General features: G+C 45.7%; 1 protein-coding gene across 1 annotated transcript in view; it reads right to left on the bottom strand.

Moving 5' to 3' along the window:
- VAV3 (vav guanine nucleotide exchange factor 3) overlaps positions 1 to 23,094 on the bottom strand; it is a 1,144,177-nt gene that overhangs the window by 447,682 nt on the left and 673,401 nt on the right. Inside the window, exon 18 of the mRNA XM_069232407.1 lies at positions 3,538 to 3,560. Coding sequence (XP_069088508.1) covers positions 3,538 to 3,560 — 23 coding nt within the window. The remainder of the gene's footprint in view (positions 1 to 3,537; positions 3,561 to 23,094) is intronic.

Raw genomic sequence — 23,094 nt, 5'->3', positions numbered from 1 at the left:
ATGTATGCATTCATTAGAGGTAGTCAAACAAGGAGTGGCACCAGGGAGTCTGCCTTGGTCCTGAAGAGGAGCCTAGGGGTAAAGCTCTGAAACAGTAGTTTAGGAAGTCAAGTACATTACATCCCCCAATTCTGCAACCCCTTTTAAATCATACAGCCTCCAAGAGATCTATTAAATCATTGATATTGCTAGGAGACAGGTATTTTTTTATTCACCCGAAACCCCACCACCCCTTTCCCTCCTGTGATTCACATTGACGAGACTACATCAGTGCTCACATGTATCCCCTAGGTCATAGTACGCCCCGCTCCATAGCGGAAAGGGATGAAACCAAATGATGACGCATCCCACCAAGGGCTAACCCTGGTGGGTGAGAGTTTTTCTAACAAGAAAATCCTTTTTCCTATCCATCCTGTGGTAGTTCTTTTAGCTGGGCCTCTTTTGTAATATTAAATAGGCTATAAGGAGGGCAGTCTCAGCCCTACAACCTCCTTCTCCCTCTTTGTTTTTGTATATTACTACATGATTCAAATATAAGATCAACATTTCATATTAATAAGCCATTAATATGTACACTTCGTGAATATTGGTGGCCACTCACGTGGTCACACCTTCAAATGTGTGCATTATTTTCTCTATATTAATTAATTTTCTATGCAAATTCAACATTCAAAATACAAAAGGCCTCTTTCGTAATATTATATGGGCTATAAGGAGGACAGACACCGCCCCCGACCTCCTCTCCCTCTGTTTTTGTGTGCTTTGTACAGGGGGCCACCCAACAGTCCCTTGGACATTTCCTGGGGTTCTGGGTCTGGGTCCACACAGGTAGGCTGGATTCAGCAGGGCTGCTCACAGCAGCAGAAGAGTCCTGGTGCAGTAACAGCAGTCCTGGGTCAGCAAGTGGGTCAGCAAGGCAGATTTCACAGCAGGGCACTCCTTCTTCCTGGTAGAATCCACAGGTCATCTAAAGAGCTGGTCTAAGGTTTCCAAATGTTTACCTGGTGCCCACTTTGAAGTGGGAGACTCTTCTAGAGTCCTCCCCTACAGAGGTGTCTGGAATTTGATGCCTCCTGGCCTTGACATCAGAATTCTCTGGGGCACAAAAGACTAATGTGAAACCCTTTGTGAGGGTGCTGAGGCCGGACCTTTGTGAGGTGTACGTGTGGTAGGTAACAGCTCCCCCCCTCATCCTGACAGACAGCCCATCCTGACAATACCTATTTCCCTTTTGTCTTAATGTCAGGGAATAATACACAAAGATCTGCTTTCAGCTATACCTAGCCATGTGAACTAGGATACAGGCTGCATGTACCAAGTGGCTAGGACAAGAGAATTGCTACTTTCTAAAAGTGGCATTTTTTAGATGTGTGACTTAAAATCAAAAACAAAGATCAGAAAACGGGAGGTGAGAAGGCAAAAAATACACAAGATGACCCTGCAGAGGAGGCTGTGTCTAACACAGGAGAAAACATATACTTGAAGAGATTTTTCAAATTTTACTCTATCAAACTGCAAGTGTATTGCAGGTTACAGTCCTCATAATTAAGGAGAAAAAGGAGACCCGAGAAGGGCATTCCCAGGGAGACACTTATTGAACACATTTAAAACTGAACCACATATCATGAGACTTCTTACTTGACATTGAAAATTACATTTAGCCACAAATGCCTTTCTTTCTGTTTTTTTTTTATCTTTCTTTCCTTCTTTCTTTACATATGCATTTGTTGGTTGATGTATGGTGACTACGGGGTGCCATGATCCAACTCGAGGTAGTTTAACAGTGTAGCAATCAGTTTCCTACTCAATAATACTTAACAGGTGTGCAGCACTAGACAATCAGCATAGGTCTACGTGGGTGTGCATAACGGTACAGTGGGTGAGATGTGTGTATATTAGATAAAGAGCAAGTTCCGCTGTACAGACGTTGCATGTGAATAATGCTGCCAAAGTATAAAGTAGTGGTAAGCCACACTTCAAAACAATAAAAAGTGCCACTTGAAGCAAGGTTAGCACTAATTCGTGAAGCTATGTTCTAACGTTCTGTGGTTAATACGAGGGTACTGAGGGCGTCAGCTGAATGAGGACAGACTAAAGTAACGGATATTAATAATAATGGTTAGAGAAGAGGTATACAATACTCAAAGGGATGGGAACAAATCATGTGCTGGAGGCAGTGCTTAATTTGTAAATAAAAATGTGCCGGTGCCCAAAGCTCTCCTTTTAAACACGCGGCAGCTGCAATTAAATGTGCGAACACAGAATACTGAGGCAGTGTAATGCTGAAGCCCTCTTTAATCCATATACAGCCACTCCCTTCCCCTTCAGCTCACTCCTCCAGCTTTCTTTTTTGTGACACGTTTTTCTCTTCCTCTGTCTTTCCCGTATGTGTCTTTTGCTTGCAGTAAATGCTTTAGGTAGAAAAATAAGTACCAGCCTTCAAAAATAAGTGCCGGTGCTCTGCACCGGAAACAACAAGCACAAATTAAGCACTGACTGGAGGGAAGTTACTGGGTGCAAAATGGGGAGTGACTGCTAGAGGGATGAGAGGGAGAGTGTGTCAGCCGAAATAAGAAAAAATCAGCCCACCATTCAACATTACAATTTCAAAACATGGACACTGGAGATAGTGAGGTGCAAGTTCACTTTCTAATGGAAATAAAGGTACTGAACTGTAATTCTTGTAGAAATGGTCCTGGAAATACACCCAGGGGAGTGTTAATTGCTCTTTTGAGGGAAAGGAAGTGGGGGGTTGTAAGTACAGTATGGAACAGTATGCCTATTCGTCACCTTAGTATTAAAAATGTAAAAGAAGAGTTATCCAACAAGCACACTGGGAAAAAAGGGCGACTAGCGACCATCATTATAAACCGAAGGCTGGAGAGCCAGAGCTCGATGAATTGGCAAGAGGGAGGGGTTTTTCACTGAATGGACAATCTTACGAACATCTTACAGAAGCAGCAGGAAGAAGAAATACCCTTTAAAAATAAAAAATACATGAACAACCTCTGACTTAACAAGGCTACAAGAAGCTATGTTTGGTCGATGAAATCACATTAACTACTCATTCTGCATAATATGTAATGCTATGAACCCTTTTATAGGCGTTAACATCAGTTAGGGCAATAAGCTGGGTCCTAATGATTACTGATGAAGAATTCTTAAAGGCAGAAATATCTTCTCACATTCACATGAACATGACCCAGAGAATTAAAACGTTGCTAGATTCCAAGGCTTAATGAAAAACGTTTCTTATGGCCAAGACTACAAAAGAGAACAGTACGTTTTCTTTTATAGAGCTTTTTAATGGCTCCACTCTTGCCTGGCCCACGAAGAAATCAGGAATGTACCTCACCTTTTATCTCTGACTCATAAATAAGCTATATTGTCAATTAGCTTGCAGGATACAATAGAGTAGATAGTTTACCTTGATTTTAAATAATTCATGCAGACAGCAGGTAACCGGTTCCACCACCGCGCAACATGCACACATTCTAAGAAACAAATGGTTCGAAAAAGAGACCGCAATTCACTCACCTCGAATTTCTGTGTCCCCGACTCTGAAAGAAAATTAAAAGTTGACATTGTGAATGTTGGAAACGTGAATCTGATAAACAGTCGTTGCCGGCTCTTCTCCTCAGCTAGACACAGGAATACTGTTTTATTTCGCAAACTAAAACGTGTAGAGCCGTGGGCTTTGGTTAATTACTTTGGCGCAAATACTGCTCATTAGTCCTTGCCAGGCCCAACAAAATCAAAGCTGAAAATGATTTACCATATTCCAGGCTTGGAGAGGTATTTTCCATTCACCATTTCAGAAAGTACACAGAACAGTGTTTATAGATTAACAGGGCCGCTGAAATAGTTTACTTCCTGTTATAGCCATCACCGCATATTAATGCAGGAATTTCGGCCTTTAAAGGCACACCCTCGTCCCATGAAAAATAGGCGCATTTCGAGGTTCAACATTATAAAGCGCTGAAGAAAACCTGTTGCCTTGAAATATGGTGCTGGCTGTTATAGCTTCGCTACTTACAAGTAGTCTTAATTATCCTTAATCCTGATCTTAAAATCAGGGCACATCCCATAGAGGGAGGGAATGAGGTGTCAACCATCTGGAAATGAAAAATCTAGAATTTCATAATCACTCCTTCCAAACACTGTTAAAAAGCTCTGATTGTTGCCTGTTGAGCCTTAAGGGTTCATGTTGCTACATTTGATTCGAATACCTCGTATAGAACTTACGGAATAGAGCAAATGATACTGTTGATAGGGGTTAAGGAATCTCAAAGAACACCAGCTCTGGAAAATTCTTCCAGTATTTAAAAAAGTAATTTAGAGGGCAGGGATGTCTAGATTTGTGAATGGCTTCAGCTAAATTGACCCGGGCACCCTTAATTTGTAACATAGTTCTCTCAGCTTTAATACCAAAATATAGGCTTAAAGAGGTAGGCACCCTGGTACTCCAAGAATGAATGGTGAGAGTGGACTTTTCTAAGGAGGAAATAAAGGCATGGCCAGCAGAAGAGGAAAACAAGATCTGCAAAGTCGCAAGAGAAAAACCACAATCACTTGTGAAGCTTCTTGCTGATTCTTTGAAGAATCTGAGGGATAAAAGTAATAGGAGGAAACACATAAAGAAAAGGACAAGTTATAGTCAGAAATGCATTGCTTACATTGTCTGCTATTATCCTGTCTGGTCTACTTATGTGGGAAGCCTTCAGGAAGAAAAAGTGAAGTTTAATTCATGATCCCATTTTCACAGGTACTAGATCAAGAGATGTGGACCTGCGCCCCCATTGTCGCTTTATGTAAGCTATGATTGTACAATTGTCTTTCTGAATAAGAACATGCTAAGCCAAAGAAGGAGCTGAAAATGAGCGAGAACATGTAAAACTGCAGACATTTTGATCCAATTTGAAGATCTTTGACTCTTCTTGCAGGTCTGTTTCCCTTGTACTTACAAGTGGCTTTAGAGTAGCACCACAACCCTTTGCACTGGCATCCGTAGTCACCACCCATGGAAGAATTGGATGAAGAGAAAGGTCTGTGTCAATGGATTCTGGTTTTAGTCACAAGTGTAACTGTATGCATACTAGCATTCCCCCACAGACATAAAGTCGCTGTCCGACCGCCGCATTACCGGCGGTCCGACTGCCACCGCGAGTCTGGAGGTTCTAGGACCACCAGACTCCTAATGACAGCCTAAGTCTGAGACCCCATATGGTTACCTCATATGGTTCTTAAGCCCCCATAACAGAATGCCAGGGCTACCATGGACATGTCACCAAAAAGCAAGTTAACCTGCTGCAAAGGTTTAGCCTCCAACCAGAGGGTTTTCTTCACTCTTCAAGATAGAAAGTTAACCACGTAGACCTGATTTACACTGTATTGACAATCTTCAAATAGCACATGATTTTTAGAAGTTATGCACTTGTTGTGTCACTTCAGTTCCAAATAATTGCCATAAATGGCAGATAGGAAATCATTCATTACCTGACCCTTTTTGCATTACTGTAGCCCCCCGCCCCCTGAAATCAAGCAAAGTGCTAATCATTTTGAATAATTTATTGAAAGTAGCAGGGTGGAACAGCTTAAATACACTGTCGACCAACTGGCAGGTGTCACAGCTCTATATCTGCACAGATGGAAGGGTGGGGTAAGATCTGTACAGATGCCCCACATTGCTGCACAGTGGGAGGAAAAAGAAACTCTGTTGGGGCCTTCTGTTCTCAGCTAAGAACAAAAAGAAAACAAAACAAGAAGCCACATGGCCTTCCTTGTCCCCGGGGGTCAGATTTAAGTGGTCTACAGGGGCTTGCAGCTCCCCACATCTAAATTGGATACAAAATCAGCAAAATAATTAAACTTTTCACATCAGTGCTAATATAGCCTTGTCTCTAAATGCATCTAGAACAGCTTCACTTGGTGTTGAAAGCCTTCAGTCACAATTTAACAGCTATGCATTTTGAGTGTGTGTAACTGCAGGATGCTGTGTGATATCTCTTGTGACACTACGTACCTTTATTGACAACATCAATGTCAACATTTGTGCAGCAGTAATCCTCTTTTCAACATCTGTTAGTGGGATGGCCTCTACATAGGCTGCATGAGGTTGTGAGAATCATGCACTACAGTGATATATACCCACACCCCCAGCCCAAGTCAAACTCTGACATGACAGGCACGCAATCCATATTTTGGTATTTAGTAAATACTGCTTGTACTCTATTTTGCATCATTTATCGATTCGTTTTCTCCACATGCACATTGACTATTATTCCAAAGTCCTCACATACTACAAAATTGAGTTTATACTAGCAAAATATAGTTTGTTTCTTTTTTCATTGAAGAGCCTTCTTGATCGTGCCTCCAATGCATAACTGATGTGCTTTCGGCTTAGTACCTTCTTAGCACCATGGCAGTTTTGACGTGCCTTCTGTGGTTTTTGGCCCAGATCGGTTCAAAAACATCTTGTTTCTCTTGAATATTCAATGCTAGTTTCTGGTGTTGAATCTGAGCAATTATGCCACAATGATACACGTATGTTCTACTAATTGTGGTCACTGCATAAGGCGTGCCACCTTCTTCATCATTATGTAGCTCTCAAATTCATTGTTGCCGATGGCTAACTTGGATGACACTAATGTTTACATCTTCTTCAATAAGTAAGAGGGTGTATCTGCAGCATTGCCTCCATCTTCCTTCAGATTCTTCCTTCACCAACTTTCTAAAGACTAATTGAACAAACATTTCCATTGTTTTTTTTTTAAATATAAAATTTATATGCTAGTATCCATGATGGATGGCATGCAATATGCAGTTTCTTACATTTAAATAGCTTATGCGTCTACACATTGGTAGTGTGATGGTAATAAAAATTTACATTATAGTGCTTTTTAAACAACATTTTCCGTAAAGACTTCCATCGGTGGACGTGAAGGTTTTGGCTTTTTTTAACTAAGATTTATGACCCAAGACATTTGGCCTTTGGGAGGATTCCCTAACCTAGGTTTTGTAATTTGTTTCTCTATCTTATGAAAGTTTGTTAGTTTACCTGTGTTACATGCTTTCATACATGATACAACTATGTATGTTGTGATTACTATTACATTATTTCACAATAATGTTTATGGACTACAACACTGTAATTCACATGCTATGTTCTCACTGCTTGTCACAAATACGCCCCGCATTAAGCATTCGCATGCTGACCTTGGGAAGATCGTGTATACTCTCTGTGCATTTTTATCCAGCCAGAGACTGTATTAGGATCAATTATTTTATCTACAAACTACAGAGGATTATTCTAGGCTATATGTCTGTAGTGTTGAATGCCTGATAACACAAGGCTGTCCTAATTTTAGACTTGTTAGAGTAAAGGCACGCAAGGTTTTGGGTGCCTTTCTATACATTAGCAGAAAATACAACGTAGGCTTCAGTAGCCATTCCATAAAATGTTACCTATATTTTTCACACTGAGACTTGTAACAATCACCGTTGCTAATACTCTATTTAATTACTATTTCTCTACTTGCTTTTCCCTTTTTAATACCCTAGGATATAGTATAATAAAAGTTTATAACCACGCCTAAGCAAATCACAATGCTCGTGTATCTGCCAGGTATGGAGCAGTATTCATAGTTATGCACACCTACGACACAGCTCACATTGTTACACGTGTGTTTTTCAAGCTTTCTGTTCCCACGGGTAATTTAAACATGTCAGAGTGCCAAAAGATATCTCGTTATGGGGCCAAAGTTCTTCGCCCCGCATCACTTTTTCCCCAATCGGTGGAACTCCTGTGAACATTTGCATTTATGAATTTCTTCTTCCCTTCACTGGATTTATGATTGTGTCCTTCATTTCTTCATTGTTTTTTCTTTTATTTCCATATGTTCTGCTGTATGGGCTAATTCAGCCTCAGAATTCATTTGTTTAGTACACCTTTTTCTTACTATTCTTCTCCTTAATACACACATGGATGCTCCTAGGACTCTTGTACTTTGCATAATACTTGTTCCACTTGCTTACTGGAATTCTATTAGAGCCTGCAGTAGCATTCTTTCGCTGCTGGTAAGCTTGTACCCTGTAAGGCCGGCCCCTGTGGATCGCTAAGTCATTACATGAAAATCGGTGGACTCATTTGGTAGGTTCTCGAAGCATGTAAGGAGGAGATGGGAGTCACGGAGTTGCCTACTGACCTTTATTTAGTTCTCCAACAAATGTCCAATAACCTCCCTCTCCAGAGTCCCTCAACCGCAATATTCCATAACAGGGCGCAGCACGCGCACATAGCCAAAAGGAAGGAAGGACACAGGAGGGATGGCAACAAACAAGGATCAACACATCATGTAAATAATACAACTGCATACTACATCTTGTCCCGCTTTTCAACAAATTACTCCATTACATAGTCCTTGAAACGAATAGGGGGAGTAACAACTCTTCTGGGAGGAATACTGTCCAAGAGATTGGTTTTGTCATTTGGTTTAAAAGAGTTAATGGCACACCTTTGATCAGTACTGTTTCTTCTAATCTTTTTTTGGAAATTACCACTTGCTTTGCTCACACGTTCAGGCATTACCTCGTGATTGCCACAGCTTCCACCTGCTGGTTCAGGTGTGCTCACCACCACCAACTCTGATCCATTCCACCACTCACTATTATCAAGTAAGATAGCTGTGCATTTAGTTTTTACTCTCCTCCTGAGTTCACTACATTTGCTTATATCTGCTCAAAACCTTTCCTAGGGTATCTGGGCTTACTCGGTCCCCAACATTCACACCCAGCCTTCTCACAGCATTTCTGGTACCATAATCATCACTCATTTTACTTTGATGTTTCCAAACTGTGTCTCGCATCTGCTCCTCCTTTCAAGCTGTATTGTTGTCTTCCCATTTTTTCCACACGCTCGACTAGTAAGGCTGCAAGTTTGTGATCGCTTTTCTTCCCTTAAACAATTCAAAGGGTGTTTTACCTCTGGTGTTATGAGGAGTGGTGCAATATGACCACAACCTCGTTCTCAGAGCTGCTGGAAAAGGAAGAGTGACTTTAGTGCCATTTGGATAGTCTCTTTTGTTAAGCGATTAGCTCCCTCAACCTGACCATTGCCTTGATAATGGAACAATGAGGATTATATATGCTTCTACACCATTAGCCTTCAAAAACGTCACCATTTCTAGTGACACAAACTGTACCCCATTGTTGCTCACCAATAGACATGGGAAACACTCCTAACAGAACAATTCTTTTAAAATTTCAATAACTTTGATAGTGGTGGGTTGGGGTACAAATTTAACTTTAATCCATTTGCTGAAATAGTCAACTAAAACAATAGCTTGGTGCATGCCAAGTAGTAAAGCATTCACAGGACCAATGAAATCAATGCCAACCATGGGCCCAAAAGCAATTCTAATTAAGTCATTGAACATTTGTGTACAGACAAAGTTTTTTCACATCTGTTTCAAATGGGACAGCTCTTAACATATATATATCGACATTACGGTCCATTGAGGGCCACCAATACCTTTCACTTAGCTTCTGCTAGGTTCCTGTCATGCCTCCATTGTCGTCAAGGGCTAAGGCTATCAACCTAACTCTCAGGTCTGTAGGTGTAACAAGAGTGTTGCATGTAAAGTGAGATCACTTGCTATAGTAAGGTCATCCTTTATTTTCCAAAATTGTGTTACGGCCTCATCTAGTGCTATCTGACAAGGCCATTCCTTTACTATGTCATGTTTCACTTTGGTAAGTGTGTTGTCATTGTTCACTGCTTGTATCCATTTGCTCTTCATGATGGCTCCATTTAAGTAACTCCAGCCAGTCATGCAATCAATATGTCATCATCATCATCTGTATCTTCACCATCAGACTAACCCTCACATGGTGCATGCAACAAATAGTCTGCTGACATTCATTCTACTAGATATGTGATTCATTCTGAGTTCGTACTCCTGCAGTTTACATGCCAATTCAGTGGTTCCTGGCAATGTTTTTCCTGGGCTGCCATCCTCCAGTATACTCACAAGCGGTTTGTGGTCAGAACTTATAATTAATTATTTTACCCAAAGGGAACTCTTGAATTTGTTAACTGCCCATTCACAAGCTAACAGCTCAATTATAGTGTATTTGCTTTCTGGTCCTCTTAACTTGTTAAGTGAAAACAATAGTTTTTTTTTCAACTTTACCAGTCTTCTGACTTAGTACAGCACCCGAGCCTATCCGACTAGCTTCAGTAGTCACAATGTATGTTAACCTTGCATCAAATGATTGTACAGATGGTGCTGATTCTAGTTCTTTTTTGACTTCCTGCATACTGTTTTTACAGTCATCATTCCACATGATTCTACATTCCTTTTTGTTAATTTGTGCATTTGTTTGACCTTTTGTACATGGTTCTATATAAATTGTGAGTGAAACTTGCATATGCCCAAAAACGATAACAATTCCTCCTTGGTGATTTCGAAATAGCTGTAATAAGTGATGGATTTAGGCATACACCACTCTGGTCTATTACAGGGTCAAGGCGCTCCACCGTCTCTCTGAAGAATTTGCATTTGTTTTTTCTGTAAAGTGAAACCACTATCTCGTATTTTTTGCAAGGCTTGTTTTATCAGTGATGCATGTTCTTTGATAGTTCTGCTATAAATGTACACATCATCCTGAAATGTTATGACTTCTTGTATACCTGCAAATACTTTGTTTGTCACCTGTTGTAAAGCAGTAGATGCTGAACACAAACCGAATCAACAAAACTGAAATGCACTTTCTGGAGTAACAAATGAGGTGTACTTTTTGGACTTGTCATCCAATTGAATCTAGTGGTAAGCTAAAATTATGGAAATCTTGGCCTGATTAAGTGACAATACCATTTCATTTATAAGTGGTAGTGGTGGGCAATCAGCTACAACACTGTGAAATAAGCAGGCGAAAATCAATGAATAATGTAATAATTGTTACATTTTATTTCCAGCAATTACTACGGGTGATAGTCATTTCAATGCACTGACTGTTGCTTTGACTCCATAGTTGCAGCAATCCTTAAGCATAGCCTTCATTTCAGTGTGAGCAGATAGGGGTATGTTCCTAACATGTTGTCTAACTAGGATCTATTTTTTTAAATATTATTTCTTTTTTTAAATCTTTCAAGCATTCTAGTTCCTTACTTAGCACTTCTTTGAACTCTTCCAGAACGGTGTGTATGTTATTCTCTTGGATGCTGAAAACATATGGTGACTGGTATGGATTTATTATTATTTTAAATTCTGGCTGTTCCAGCTATCCTAAGAAATTCACGTTATAGTTCATTTTGGCTGAAATGCATTTCCCTTTAAAAGCCAGATTTGCACAGAACACGCCTTCAGGTTTGATTCTGTAACCTTCATGTGTGCCAGGATTGATTCTGATTGAATCCAGTGGCTCCTTCTTATCCAGCTTTTCATAAGCATATTTTTCCAGATAATAGTAATCCTCTACCCCGTGTCAGCTAGAACATCAATGTCTTTACCATTGACTTGAACACAACATTCAGGTTGATTCTACGTGCCCTCACTGTTAATAAGAACTACTACTAACAAGACTAAAATTTCCACCAGCTCATTTTCACCTGAGGCTTCCTCTAATCCTTCCTTATTTACCCTGTACACTTATTCTTCTTGGATCTACACACTTTATAAAAAAATATAATTTTTTACTGCATCCTTTGCATATTCTGTTATTTGACTGGCAATCTTTGCTATGTCCTAAATACATTGTTGACCCACGGTAGTAGCATGCCAGTTTGGTGTCCTCATGTACTAAGTCTCATATTTTGTTGACCTTACTTTTTGTGTTCTTTAGTTTCTCTCCATCCTTTTGTAAAAGATTGACTTCTGTTTGATAACTGTCTGGTTTGCATAACAATTTCACTCCTTTTGCTACCTCTTGATGGTTGAAATTAGTTTTTCCAGAGTTGTGTTCCTGTGACATAGTAGTTTTTTTTGGGCCTTCACACATGCGGTGCACATCACCACTTGGTCTCGGATAATTTCATCCACATTCTTAAAGGAACACGTTGAAGCTAACATTCGTACGGTTGCTTCATAGGAATCAATGGATTCACCAGGCACTTGGTACCAGCAGTAAAAATTATGGCCCTCAATATGACATTGGCAGTAAATCTTGCTTAATGCCACGGTAACGGCCACCAACATACCGTCGCGGTGGTGGATTTCCGTTCACCATAATATGACACACACACACACACCAATCTGACTAAATACTGCCACATACACAAATCTGTCAGACCAAAGGTCAGTGCTAAAGTGGCGATACCAACACGAATACCGTTACGCCAACAAAACAACGCCCACCACATTACGACCCACGAATCACCACGGAGGACATTCAACGGCGGAAAACCATTGGAGGTACATACCGCTGCGCTCAGAATGGTCACCCAGATACAAAACAACACTAAATTGGCCAATATCAAAACCACACACCTGACCCCCATACACACACCACACCACTATAAAACACACACCCACCATACCCAAAACCACTTACAAACACCAATTGCTACCAGGAGACTGAAAAGAAGAGAACAGAGACAACTAGACACACACACCACTCACACCCATACATCCCTCACACACTCCACATCACACACCCCACTACATTACTCAACACACTCTCACCAACACACACCACACAACACCCATGGCACCACAAAGGCACCCCCGTTTCACTGAGGAGGAGTTAAAGGTCATGGTGGAGGAAATTGTCAGGGTAGAGCCACAGCTGTTTGGAGCACAGGTACAGCAGATATCCATTGCAAGGAAGATGTCGCTATGGCGGAGAATCGTCGACAGGGTGAATGCCGTGGGACAGCACTAAAGAACAAGGGACAACATCAGGAAGAGGTGGAACGACCTATGGGGGAAGGTACATTCCATTGCAGCAAGGCACCAGCTCGCCATACAGAGGACTGGCGGGCGACCCCCACCCCCTCCCTGACAGCTCACAGCATGGGCGGAGCAATTCTTGGCAATACTGCATCCCAAGGGACTCGCTGCCGGAGGACTATACACTGCTAAGTCAACATTTACTACCTATCACCCCCTCATACCTGCCATACCTGCATGCCATCTCACATCCTCACTCCCATAACTCCACTCCGTCCCACACACTGCACCTACACATATGACTAACCCCAATGCCAAGCCCTGCATGCCATACCAATGCATGGACACCACTCCCAGCCCTGCATGGACACCCATCACAAAAGCATGCACAGCATAGGGAAACTAACATAACCACAATACATCACCGTACACAAGCAAAAGGTGGCAGGGCAACACCAACGATAGAGGGGAAGCCAGGGTTGTACAAATGTCATACACATGAAGCATAATACATCATTTACATCCCCACAGGTACCCCGGCCAATGTCAGTGGAGAGGAGATGCCACCACAATCCAGTCCCCCAACAGAAGATGCCCCCAGTGATGACAGTAACTCTGGACTTCCGGATCTGGAGGACCTACCTGGCCCATTAGGAACCACTGGACAGCCGGTCACCAAAGCACAGTAACAGTCCACCATAGAGCCACCCCATCAGGATCCAACACCACATCACCCACCCAGCGTAATCACACCTCTGTCTTCAGGACACGTCAATCAGCAGTGTCCCCACCTGTACAGGGACCCCAGGCCACACCTCGCCCCAAGACAATCAGGGACCTGGGGTCAGTGACAGTGGACTCTCCTGATTGTCCCCCTTGTGCCCCACATTGTCACCTTGACCACCTTGAACTGCCTTTGCTCCCCTTCCCATGGACAACTGGACACTGCACCTGTGCTACAAACAGACTAGAACAATACCCTGGACTTTCCTCCATCATCACCCCATTCCATTGCACTTTCCCCTCAATTTCTTAGCACTACAATAAACACCCTTGGACAAAACGTGACTACTAGTATTTCATGTATTGAAAATGTGTATTTATGGAAACAGCTACATCCATTGCAAATGAACTGTACATTGTGAGAGCATAGAAATAATGACCTGTAGCTGGCTGTAGTCAGCACATCAGTACCCAGTTGTTATATCACCAACATCTGTAAAATGACAAACCATAGGTGACAGTAAGTAGAGGTAAAATGAAGTTAATGTCATCATGCCACAGCCACACAGACTACACCAATAGTCATAGAAATGTTAAGTTGCCCTGTCTCACCTGTGTGTCATTGGAAGTACTGACGAATAACTGATGTTCTGTTGTCTTCATCCTCATCCTCTTCATCCTCACTGTCATCAGGATCTACTGCAGCCACAGTCCCCTCCTCCTGCAGAAAAGGTACATGGCGTCTGAGGGCCAGGTTGTGCAACATGCAGCATGCCACGACTATCTGGCAGACCTTCTCGGGTGAGTAGCACAGGGATCCACCTGTCAGATGGAGGCACCTGAACCTGGCCTTCCGAAGGCTGAAGGTTCTCTCAATGATCCTCCTGGTTCCCCCATGTGCCTCATTATAATGTTCTTCAGCCCTTGTCCTGGCATTCCTCACAGGGGTCAGCAGGCACGATAGGTAAGGGTAGCCCGAGTCACCTGCAGGTATTGAGGGACAACATTTAGCCACACACTATTCTATGAGGTTAACATCAGAAGCATACACTAACATACACTGGGTGGGGAGCAAGGCTCACCTATAAGCCACACCCTGTGCCTCTGTAGTTGGGGCATCACATTTGGGATACTGCTATTCCTCAGGACAAAGGCATCATGCACCGAGCCAGGATACTTAGCATTGACGTGGGAGATTTACTGGTCCTCCAGGCACACTATCTGCACATTCATGGAGTGGAAACTCTTACGATTCCTGTACACCTGTTTATTCTGGCGGGGGGAATGCAATATGTGTCCCGTCAATCGCCCCTATAATATTGGGGATATGTCCCACTGCATAGAATCCAGCCTTCACAGTGGCCAAATCTTCCACCTGGGGGAAAGCTATGTAGCTGCACATGTAGTTTACCAGGGCAGACAACACTCTTGCCAGCATGATTGAAAACACTGGCTGTGACATTCCTGCTGCCAAGCCCACTGTCACATGGAAAGAACCTGTCACCAGGAAATGGAGCACTGATAGCACTTGCACAAGAGGGGGGATCCCAGTCAGATGACGGATAGATGAGATCAGATCAGGCTCCAACTGGGCACACAGCTCTGTGATTGTGGCCCTGCCCAGTCTATAGGTGAGGATAATGTGCCTGTCCTCCTGTGTAGCTAAGTCCACAAGGGGTCTGTACACGGGGGTATGTCTCCACCTCCTATTCATCCACAGTGGTAGGTATCTATGGGACACAAGAGTGAGTAGGCTGTCACAATTTCAACAACTAAACCACAACAGCAGTCCACATGGTGCGCTTATGTATTGGGACAGTGTACATTTCGAAGTATGTGCCTATTTAACCTTTGACGCAGCAATTGTCGATAGGCCTGTTGACCCCCCCCCCTCCTGAAATGGCAACCGCCTGTCCTGTATGGAGGGACAGGTGGAAGTGAGGTAATTCCTCATTGGATAATATTGGGCCCTATTGAGTACAGTGGCCAATGGGGATGTACGTCAGCGGTGACGGTGTACACCGCCGTGGACGTGACTGCCATTTTCTATCTCTATCCTCACTTGTTTCCTGAACTTCAACAGGAGAACACCTACACTGCGTGTGCTGCTGTGACATGTGTCTGGAACCTACCATGGCCCCTGTGACTGGGGAAAGTGCCCCAGCTTTCACTTCAGAGGAGTTGGAGCGACTGGTGGATGGGGTCCTACCCAGTACGGACAGCTGTATGGGCTTCCAGACCAACAGGTAAGTACATTTTAGGCATGATGCATGTGGCACGGATGCATGGAGATGTGTGTGCAGGCATCGTGTAAGGATGGGGGTGGGAAGATTGTCTGTTGGCGGTGTTGTGGGCTGGCCTATGTGTGTGCCAATGGTGACGGAATCGGCTATGGTGGGTGTTAGAAATTGGGTCTTTGGCTGACAGTCAGGTTACCCCCTGTTCAAGCAAGGACCCTCACTCTAGTCAGGGTAAAAGATAATCACCCTCAGCTAACCCCTGCTTACCCCCTTGGTAGCTTGGCAGAGCAGTAGGCTTAACTTCAGAGTGCTAGGTGTAAAGTATTTGTACCAACATACACAGTAACTTAATGAAAACACTACAAAATGACACAACACCAGTTTAGAAAAATATGAAATATTTATCTAAACAAAACAAGACCAAAACGACAAATACCCAACATACACAAGTCAAGTTATGAATTTTTAAAGATTAAACTCAAAAATAGCGCTTAGAAACACAAAATGCTTTAATGAGGTGTTAACATGGTGTCATGATGGAGTCGTTCCCAACAAGCCGACAACAGCGGCCCCGGACACGGAGTCGCGTGGATCCCCAAGTACAGTACCTTTGGTGAAGAGTGAAAACAAGTTGATGCATGAAGTCGTGGATCGCGGCGTCTGTGCGAAATGTTGAATCCGCGCAGTTCGAGCGGCGTATGTCACGACGTGGTTCGGCGACTTCCACGCTGCAGTGGCGTCGGGCCTGCGAAGGTCGTCGTGTTACAGCAAAGATCACGGAGTCGGTTGCAGGCGGCGTCACAGGATTCGGCAGCGGCGTCGGTCCGAAGTCGTCCAAAGTCGATTTCCTTGGATTTCCACCAGCTTTCCTTTCAAGGGCCCAGGGACTGGATAGGGCACCACTTGTCAAAGCAGGAGTCTCTCCAGAGACTCCAGGTGCTGGCAGAGAGAAGTATTTGCTGTCCCTGAGACTTCAAACAACAAGAAGCAAGCTCTAAATCAAGCCCTTGGAGATTTCTTCACAAGATGGAAGGCACACAAAGTCCAGTCTTTGCCCTCTTACTCTGGCAGAAGCAGCAACTTCAGGATAGCTCCACAAAGCACAGTCACAGGCAGGGCAGCACTTCTCCTCAGGTCTTCAGCTCTTCTCCAGGCAGAGGTTCCTCTTGTTTCCAGAAGTGTTCTGAAGTCTGTGGTTTTGGGTGCCCTTCTTATACCCAATTTCTCCTTTGAAGTAGGCCTACTTCAAAGTAAAGTCTCTTTTGAATGTGAAATCCTGCCTTTCCCAGGCCAGGCCCCAGACACTCACCAGGGGGTCGGAGACGACATGGTGTGAGGACAGGCACAGCCCTTTCAGGTGCAAATGACCACTCCTCCACTCCCTCCTAGCACAGATGGCTCATCAGGAAATGCAGACTACACCCCAGCTCCCTTTTGTGTCACTGTCTAGTGTGAGGTGCAACCAGCCCAACTGTCAAACTGACCCAAACAGGGAATCCACAAACAGACAGAGTCACAGAAATGGTATAAGCAAGAAAATGCCCACTTTCTAAAATTGGCATTTTCAAACACACAATCTTAAAATCAACTTTACTAAAATATGTATTTTTAAATTGTGAGCTCAGAGACCCCAAACTCCACATGTCCATCAGCTTCCAAAGGGAATCTACACTTTAATCAGATTTAAAGATAGCCCCCATATTACCCTATGAGAGGGACAGGCCTTGTAACAGTGAAAAACGAATTTGGCAATATTTCACTGTCTGGACATATAAAACACATTACTATATGTCCTACCTTAACCATACACTGCACCCTGCCCTTGGGGCTACCTAGGGCCTACCTTAGGGGTGTCTGACATGTAAGAAAATGTAAGGTTTAGGCCTGGCAAGTGGGTACACTTGCCAAGTTGAATTTACAGCTAAAGCTGCACACACAGACACTACAGTGGCAGGTCTGAGACATGATTACAGAGCTACTCATGTGGGTGGCACAACCAGTGCTGCAGGCCCACTAGTAGCATTTTATTTACAGGCCCTGGCACCTCTAGTGCACTTTACTAGGGACTTACTAGTAAATCAAATATGCCAATCATGGATAAACCAATTACATACAATTTACACAGAGAGCATATGCACTTTAGCACTGGTTAGCAGTGGTAAAGTGCTAAGAGTTCAAAAGCCAACAACAGGTTAGAAAAAATAGGAGGCAGGAGGCAAAAAGATTGGGGATGACCCTGCATAAGCAAAAAAGTCCAACAGTGGGCCATGTGTGTGACAGGCTGGACTGTTAGTTTTATGTAGGTCTCCTGTCTCTATTACCTCTGCAGGTCAGCACCAATCAAAAGAAGGGAATATGGCGTGCCATTGCCAAGGACGTGTGGACCCTGGGGGTCTATGGCAGGCGAAGAACCCACTGTCAGAAACGGTGTGAGGACCTGAGATCCTGGACACGGAAGACTGCGGAGGCCAGCTGGAGATGGCCTCCCAACGAGGAATGGGTGCCGTCGGACCCTGACCCCCCTGATGGACTGCATACTGGCGGTGGCCTACCCTGAGCTGGATGGGCGCTTGAGGGAATCACAGCAGCCACAATGGGGTGAGTACAGTGGGTATCATCGCATATTTTGACTGGTGGGGTGGTATCTTGGTGGCGGTTGTGTGTTAGTGAGTGCCCCTAAGGCCAGGTAGACATTGCAGTGTGGGCCATCTCTAAGGTAATGGTTGCATGGCAAATACAGATAACATAGCTTGTTAGTAGCCACTTTCAGACAGGGCATCGTTGGTCCCAGGTGTGTTGCAGTTGGCCGTGTGTGCTCCTCATCTTGCCTTGGTGACTAGCCATAACAGTGGTAGTGCAATGCATATTGCTTAGGCCTGTTCCCTGTGTGTGAGGGTGATGTGCATGCCAATAGTGGAATTGGTGCAGTCATTGACCAAGTGTATCCTTTGTCTCCCCCCTTTCTTGTTTTGTCATCCTTTCCTTGTGTGCATTAGCATCATCTGGCGGAGGAGCAGGTACACCAGTGACAGATGGAGCTGCATCTCACAGGACCCTGAGTCCACTGACATCGATGGAACTAGTGGGACGGAGGGCGAGGGGAGCACCACGGTGGAGACAGGAGGAGATAACACAGATTCAGATACCTCCTCCGATGGGAGCTCCCAGGTGGTGGCGTACACCCTTTGTGACCACCCCAGCTGCAGGTATATCTGTCACCCCCTGTACCTGCACCGCCCTCACAGTGGCCCCTCAGTGAGTTGCCTGTGCCTGCTCACCCAGGAAGGTGGGCATCTCCTTTCCCCCGGCACCTTAGGCCCTACCCCAGTGAGCCCTGCTGCCCTGAGTGAGGAGGCTATTGACCTCCTGAGCGCCATCTCTGTAGGGCAATCAACCACTGTGAATGCCATCCAGGGCGCTGGCTTCCCAGATGCAGCAATGCAATTAATTCCTGGAGGGCATTCACAGTGGATTGGCGGCCCAACAGAGATTGATTCAGGCTCTGGCCTCCTCTCTGATGGCAGCCACTGTCCCTGTTTCTACCGTCCACCCTCCAACTACCACTTCCCAGTCCCAGTCTCCTCAACCCCAACCCATCCCAGAAATACATTCAGATGAGCATGCACACAAGGCAACACACAAGAGTGGCACAGGCAAACACAAGCACCACAATTTATCCCACAAGCACTCACGCAAACACCATACAGTGGCAGACACTACAACATCCTCTGTCTCCCCCTCCTCCTCCACCACCTCTCTCCCACTCATGTCCACGCTCACACCAGCATCCACTACCAGCATCACCACACCAAGCAGAACACACACCTCACTGGCAAAACACCTCCACAACAGTCATGCAAGCGTCCCCTCTGTCCTCTCCCAGCATGTCTGTCCCCCCCTCCTAAAGGACACAAACACAAGCATTCACACACCCAACAGCTATCCACCTCACATCAGCATACTGCCCATGCACCTGCACCCAGGTCCAGCAGCCATACACCTCCAACAACCCCTCCCTCATCCTCCACTCCCATTACTCCTCCCTCCTCCTGCCCCACCATCCCTAAAAAGCTTTTCCTTCCCCAATTTGACCTCTTCCCTACCCCTCCATCCCCCCCGCACTGCCCGTACGGGGAGGGTACCAAGGACACAGCCCAGCACCTCAGCCAAACAGGGACAGTGGCAGTGATAGCACCACCTACTCGTGGTGGTAAGGATACCACACCTCCATCACAGAAGGGGAAGGAGCCAGCACCACCAGGGAAGATGGGGAAGGGGCCTGCACCACCTGTGAAGAAGGGGAAGGAGCCTGCACCACCTGTGAAGAAGGGGTAGGAGGCTGCATCACCAGGAAAGAAGTGGAAGGGGCCTGCACCAACTGGGAAGAATGGGAAGGAGGCTGCCTCACCAGGCAGAGAGGGGAAGAGGCCATCCACCCCTGCCAGGAAGGGTAAGGGATCCACGACCCATGTACAGGAGACGATAAAGCACTCTACTCCAGCAGAGGCTGTCAGGCTACCACCGCCTCCACCACCAGCTGTCATGGGTCCCCCACCACCAGCTGTGGATGTGCAGCTATCAGAGAGTGCAGAGGCTGCCCAGGAGACACCTCTATCCACCACCATAGTGGAGCCATCAGAGAGTGCAGAGGCTGCCCAGGAGGCACCTCCATCCACCACCACAGCGCAGTCATCACCAACAGCGGACGCCATATAGGCCACACTCTAGGGGCTGCTGTGCAAGTTCCCCCCTCCAGAACCAGTGGGCAAATCACCCACTCCAGAGACTGTGGCCTTGCACTCCCCAGGACAGAGCAATGGACATGCTGCCCCCTCCCCAACCAGTGGGCAAGTCACCCACTCCAGAGGCCGTGGCTTTGCACTCCCCAGGACAAAGCAATGGGCATGCTGCCCCCTCCAGGACCAGTGGGCAAGTCACCCACTCCACAGACCATGGCCTCGCACTCCCCAGGACAGAGCAATGGGCATGCTGCCCCCTCCAGAACCAGTGGGAAAGTCACTCACCTGAGGGACCGTGGCCTTGCACTCCCCAGGACAGAGCAATGGGCATGCTAACCCCTCCAGAACCAGTAGGAAAGTCACCCACTCCAGAGACTGTGGCCTTGCACTCTCCAGGACAGAGCAATGGACATGCTGCCCCCTCCAGAACCAGTGGGCAAGTCACCCACTCCAGAGACTGTGGCCTTGCACTCTGCCGGACAGAGCAATGGGCATGCTATCCCTTCCAGAACCAGTGGGCAAGTCACCCACTCCAGAGACTGTGGCCTTGCACTCCCCAGGACAGCGCAATGGGAATGCTGCCCCCTCCAGAACAAGTGGGAAAGTCATCCACCTGAGAGACTGTGCCCTTGCACTCCCCAGGACAGAGCAATGGGCATGTTGCCCCCTCCAGAACCAGTAGGAAAATCACCCACATGAGAGACTGAGGTGCCCACCTATCCCTAAGAGGTGCCTTCCCACTTGAAAAATGATGCCCCTGCAGTGTTCTCTACGGATGTGTCACACTACAGGTTGGGCCTTGGACTGTGCCCAGTGGCCTTGTGTGCCCTTTTGACTTTGGACAGGGTATTGGCCCTTTATGTACATCTGTAAATATATTTGGCTTTGTGGTGGGTTTTGCTATGCTAATACATTGTCAGTCCTCCAGCAATGTGGTCCGTGTTTTATTATGCCATATGCCATTGGTTTACGCGTGAAGCTGGTTGTGTGTATGGTGTTTGTGGTGCGTGTGTGTGTCACTGTTGTTTTCCTCCCACCCTCCCTTGTGTGCTAGTTGGCTGTACTCACCGTCATTGTCTTCGTCGGCGTTGGTGTTCGAGGTGAAGCATGACGTAGAAGATCATTGAGAAAACCTGCAGTTCGGGCTCCATGGCGGCGTGGTTCTTCCCTGTGTCTCCAATGGTGTGTCCTTTCACTTCTGGGCTCTGTTTCCGCCAGCCTTTTGTTTGCGTTAATACCAACCCGGAAAAGGTGAATGTTTCATGTGTCTTATTATGTTGGGTGGTACTTTGTCTTCCGCCTGGCTGTTGCCAGCTACCACCATGGTGACTGTTGTTTCCGCCGTGGTGGTTTGTGTAGTGCATTGGCTGTCTATGGGAGTTATAACCTCCATGGTTATAATTTGGCGGAACTTACCGCCAGCCTGTTGGGGGCATTCCTGCGACTTTATCAATCACCGCCAGGGTCATAATGAGGGCCTATATCTCTTCATTATCATGCTAATAGTGGTGTCAATATAGGTTTTCCTTGTCAATTTGGCTTCAATGTAGACATCCCATTCTTGGTCCTCTTCTTTCTTTTGTACTAGTGCAATATGGTCAAACAATCTTCTGCCCTCTACACCTAAACAATTATACATCATGGCTTGTTTTCATACAGCCTGGGGAGGGTGGAGGTGTCACAGAGGTGCATCTACATACTGAATAGTCTTCCTCGGCTGAGAGAAAGGAGAGGCGGGGCACACCTGCATTGTAATGGCTGTGCCCTGGCCTCACGCAATAGGGTCGTTTACCCCCAACTGATGTTTGGAGCCTGTGCTGGAGGAGAGAGTTGCACTCCTAGAACCAGTTGTAACTGGTTGAAACCCCCTCTCCTCCTCATTGAAAGTGCTTTGCAGAACTGAGTTAAGTACAGGGGATTTTTCCCCACAATTTAGACATTCTTGGGACACCAGAGATCCTTCTGGAACTGGAAACGGAGCGCTGCCGAATGGACTTACCAGGACCCACCTTGGACTGCTGCTGCTGTGCTGACCTGTGACTCTCTAGGTCACTAGGAGGATCTGCCACCATCTGCATCCTTTGTGCTGGCCTGTTGTTGGGCCTGCTAGCCCTCTGCTCCCCCCCACTCTTCTGTCTCCAGGGGCAGGGTGCTGTGGCCCCTGAACCCTGCAACTATACAGCAAGAGGAGTGCTTCTTTTTTGCCTATACAGCGCTGTGTTTAGGGGCCCCAGGCTAGGAGCCCAGTGCCTACAGATGCACCCTACATACAACCCCCCTAGCTTGGGAAGCGCTTGTCATGACCGCTGCTGCCGGGAAAATCACTGCCGCAACATGGGCAAACTTGGTTCTGCAGCATGTCGAAAACACGCTGTGTTGAGAACTCCCGGGGCATGGCCAGAAGAAGATAGGAGAGAGCGGGCTCCTAAGAGTGCCCCCAGGACGATGAGTAGTGAAGCGAGTGCCCCCAGGGCCTCGACAGACACCTCCTTTGGGAGTTTGATT

Source organism: Pleurodeles waltl, chromosome 4_2 (assembly GCF_031143425.1).
Source record: "Pleurodeles waltl isolate 20211129_DDA chromosome 4_2, aPleWal1.hap1.20221129, whole genome shotgun sequence".
NCBI classification, from domain to species: Eukaryota; Metazoa; Chordata; class Amphibia; order Caudata; family Salamandridae; genus Pleurodeles; species Pleurodeles waltl.
This window is presented reverse-complemented; position numbering and strand designations above follow the sequence as displayed.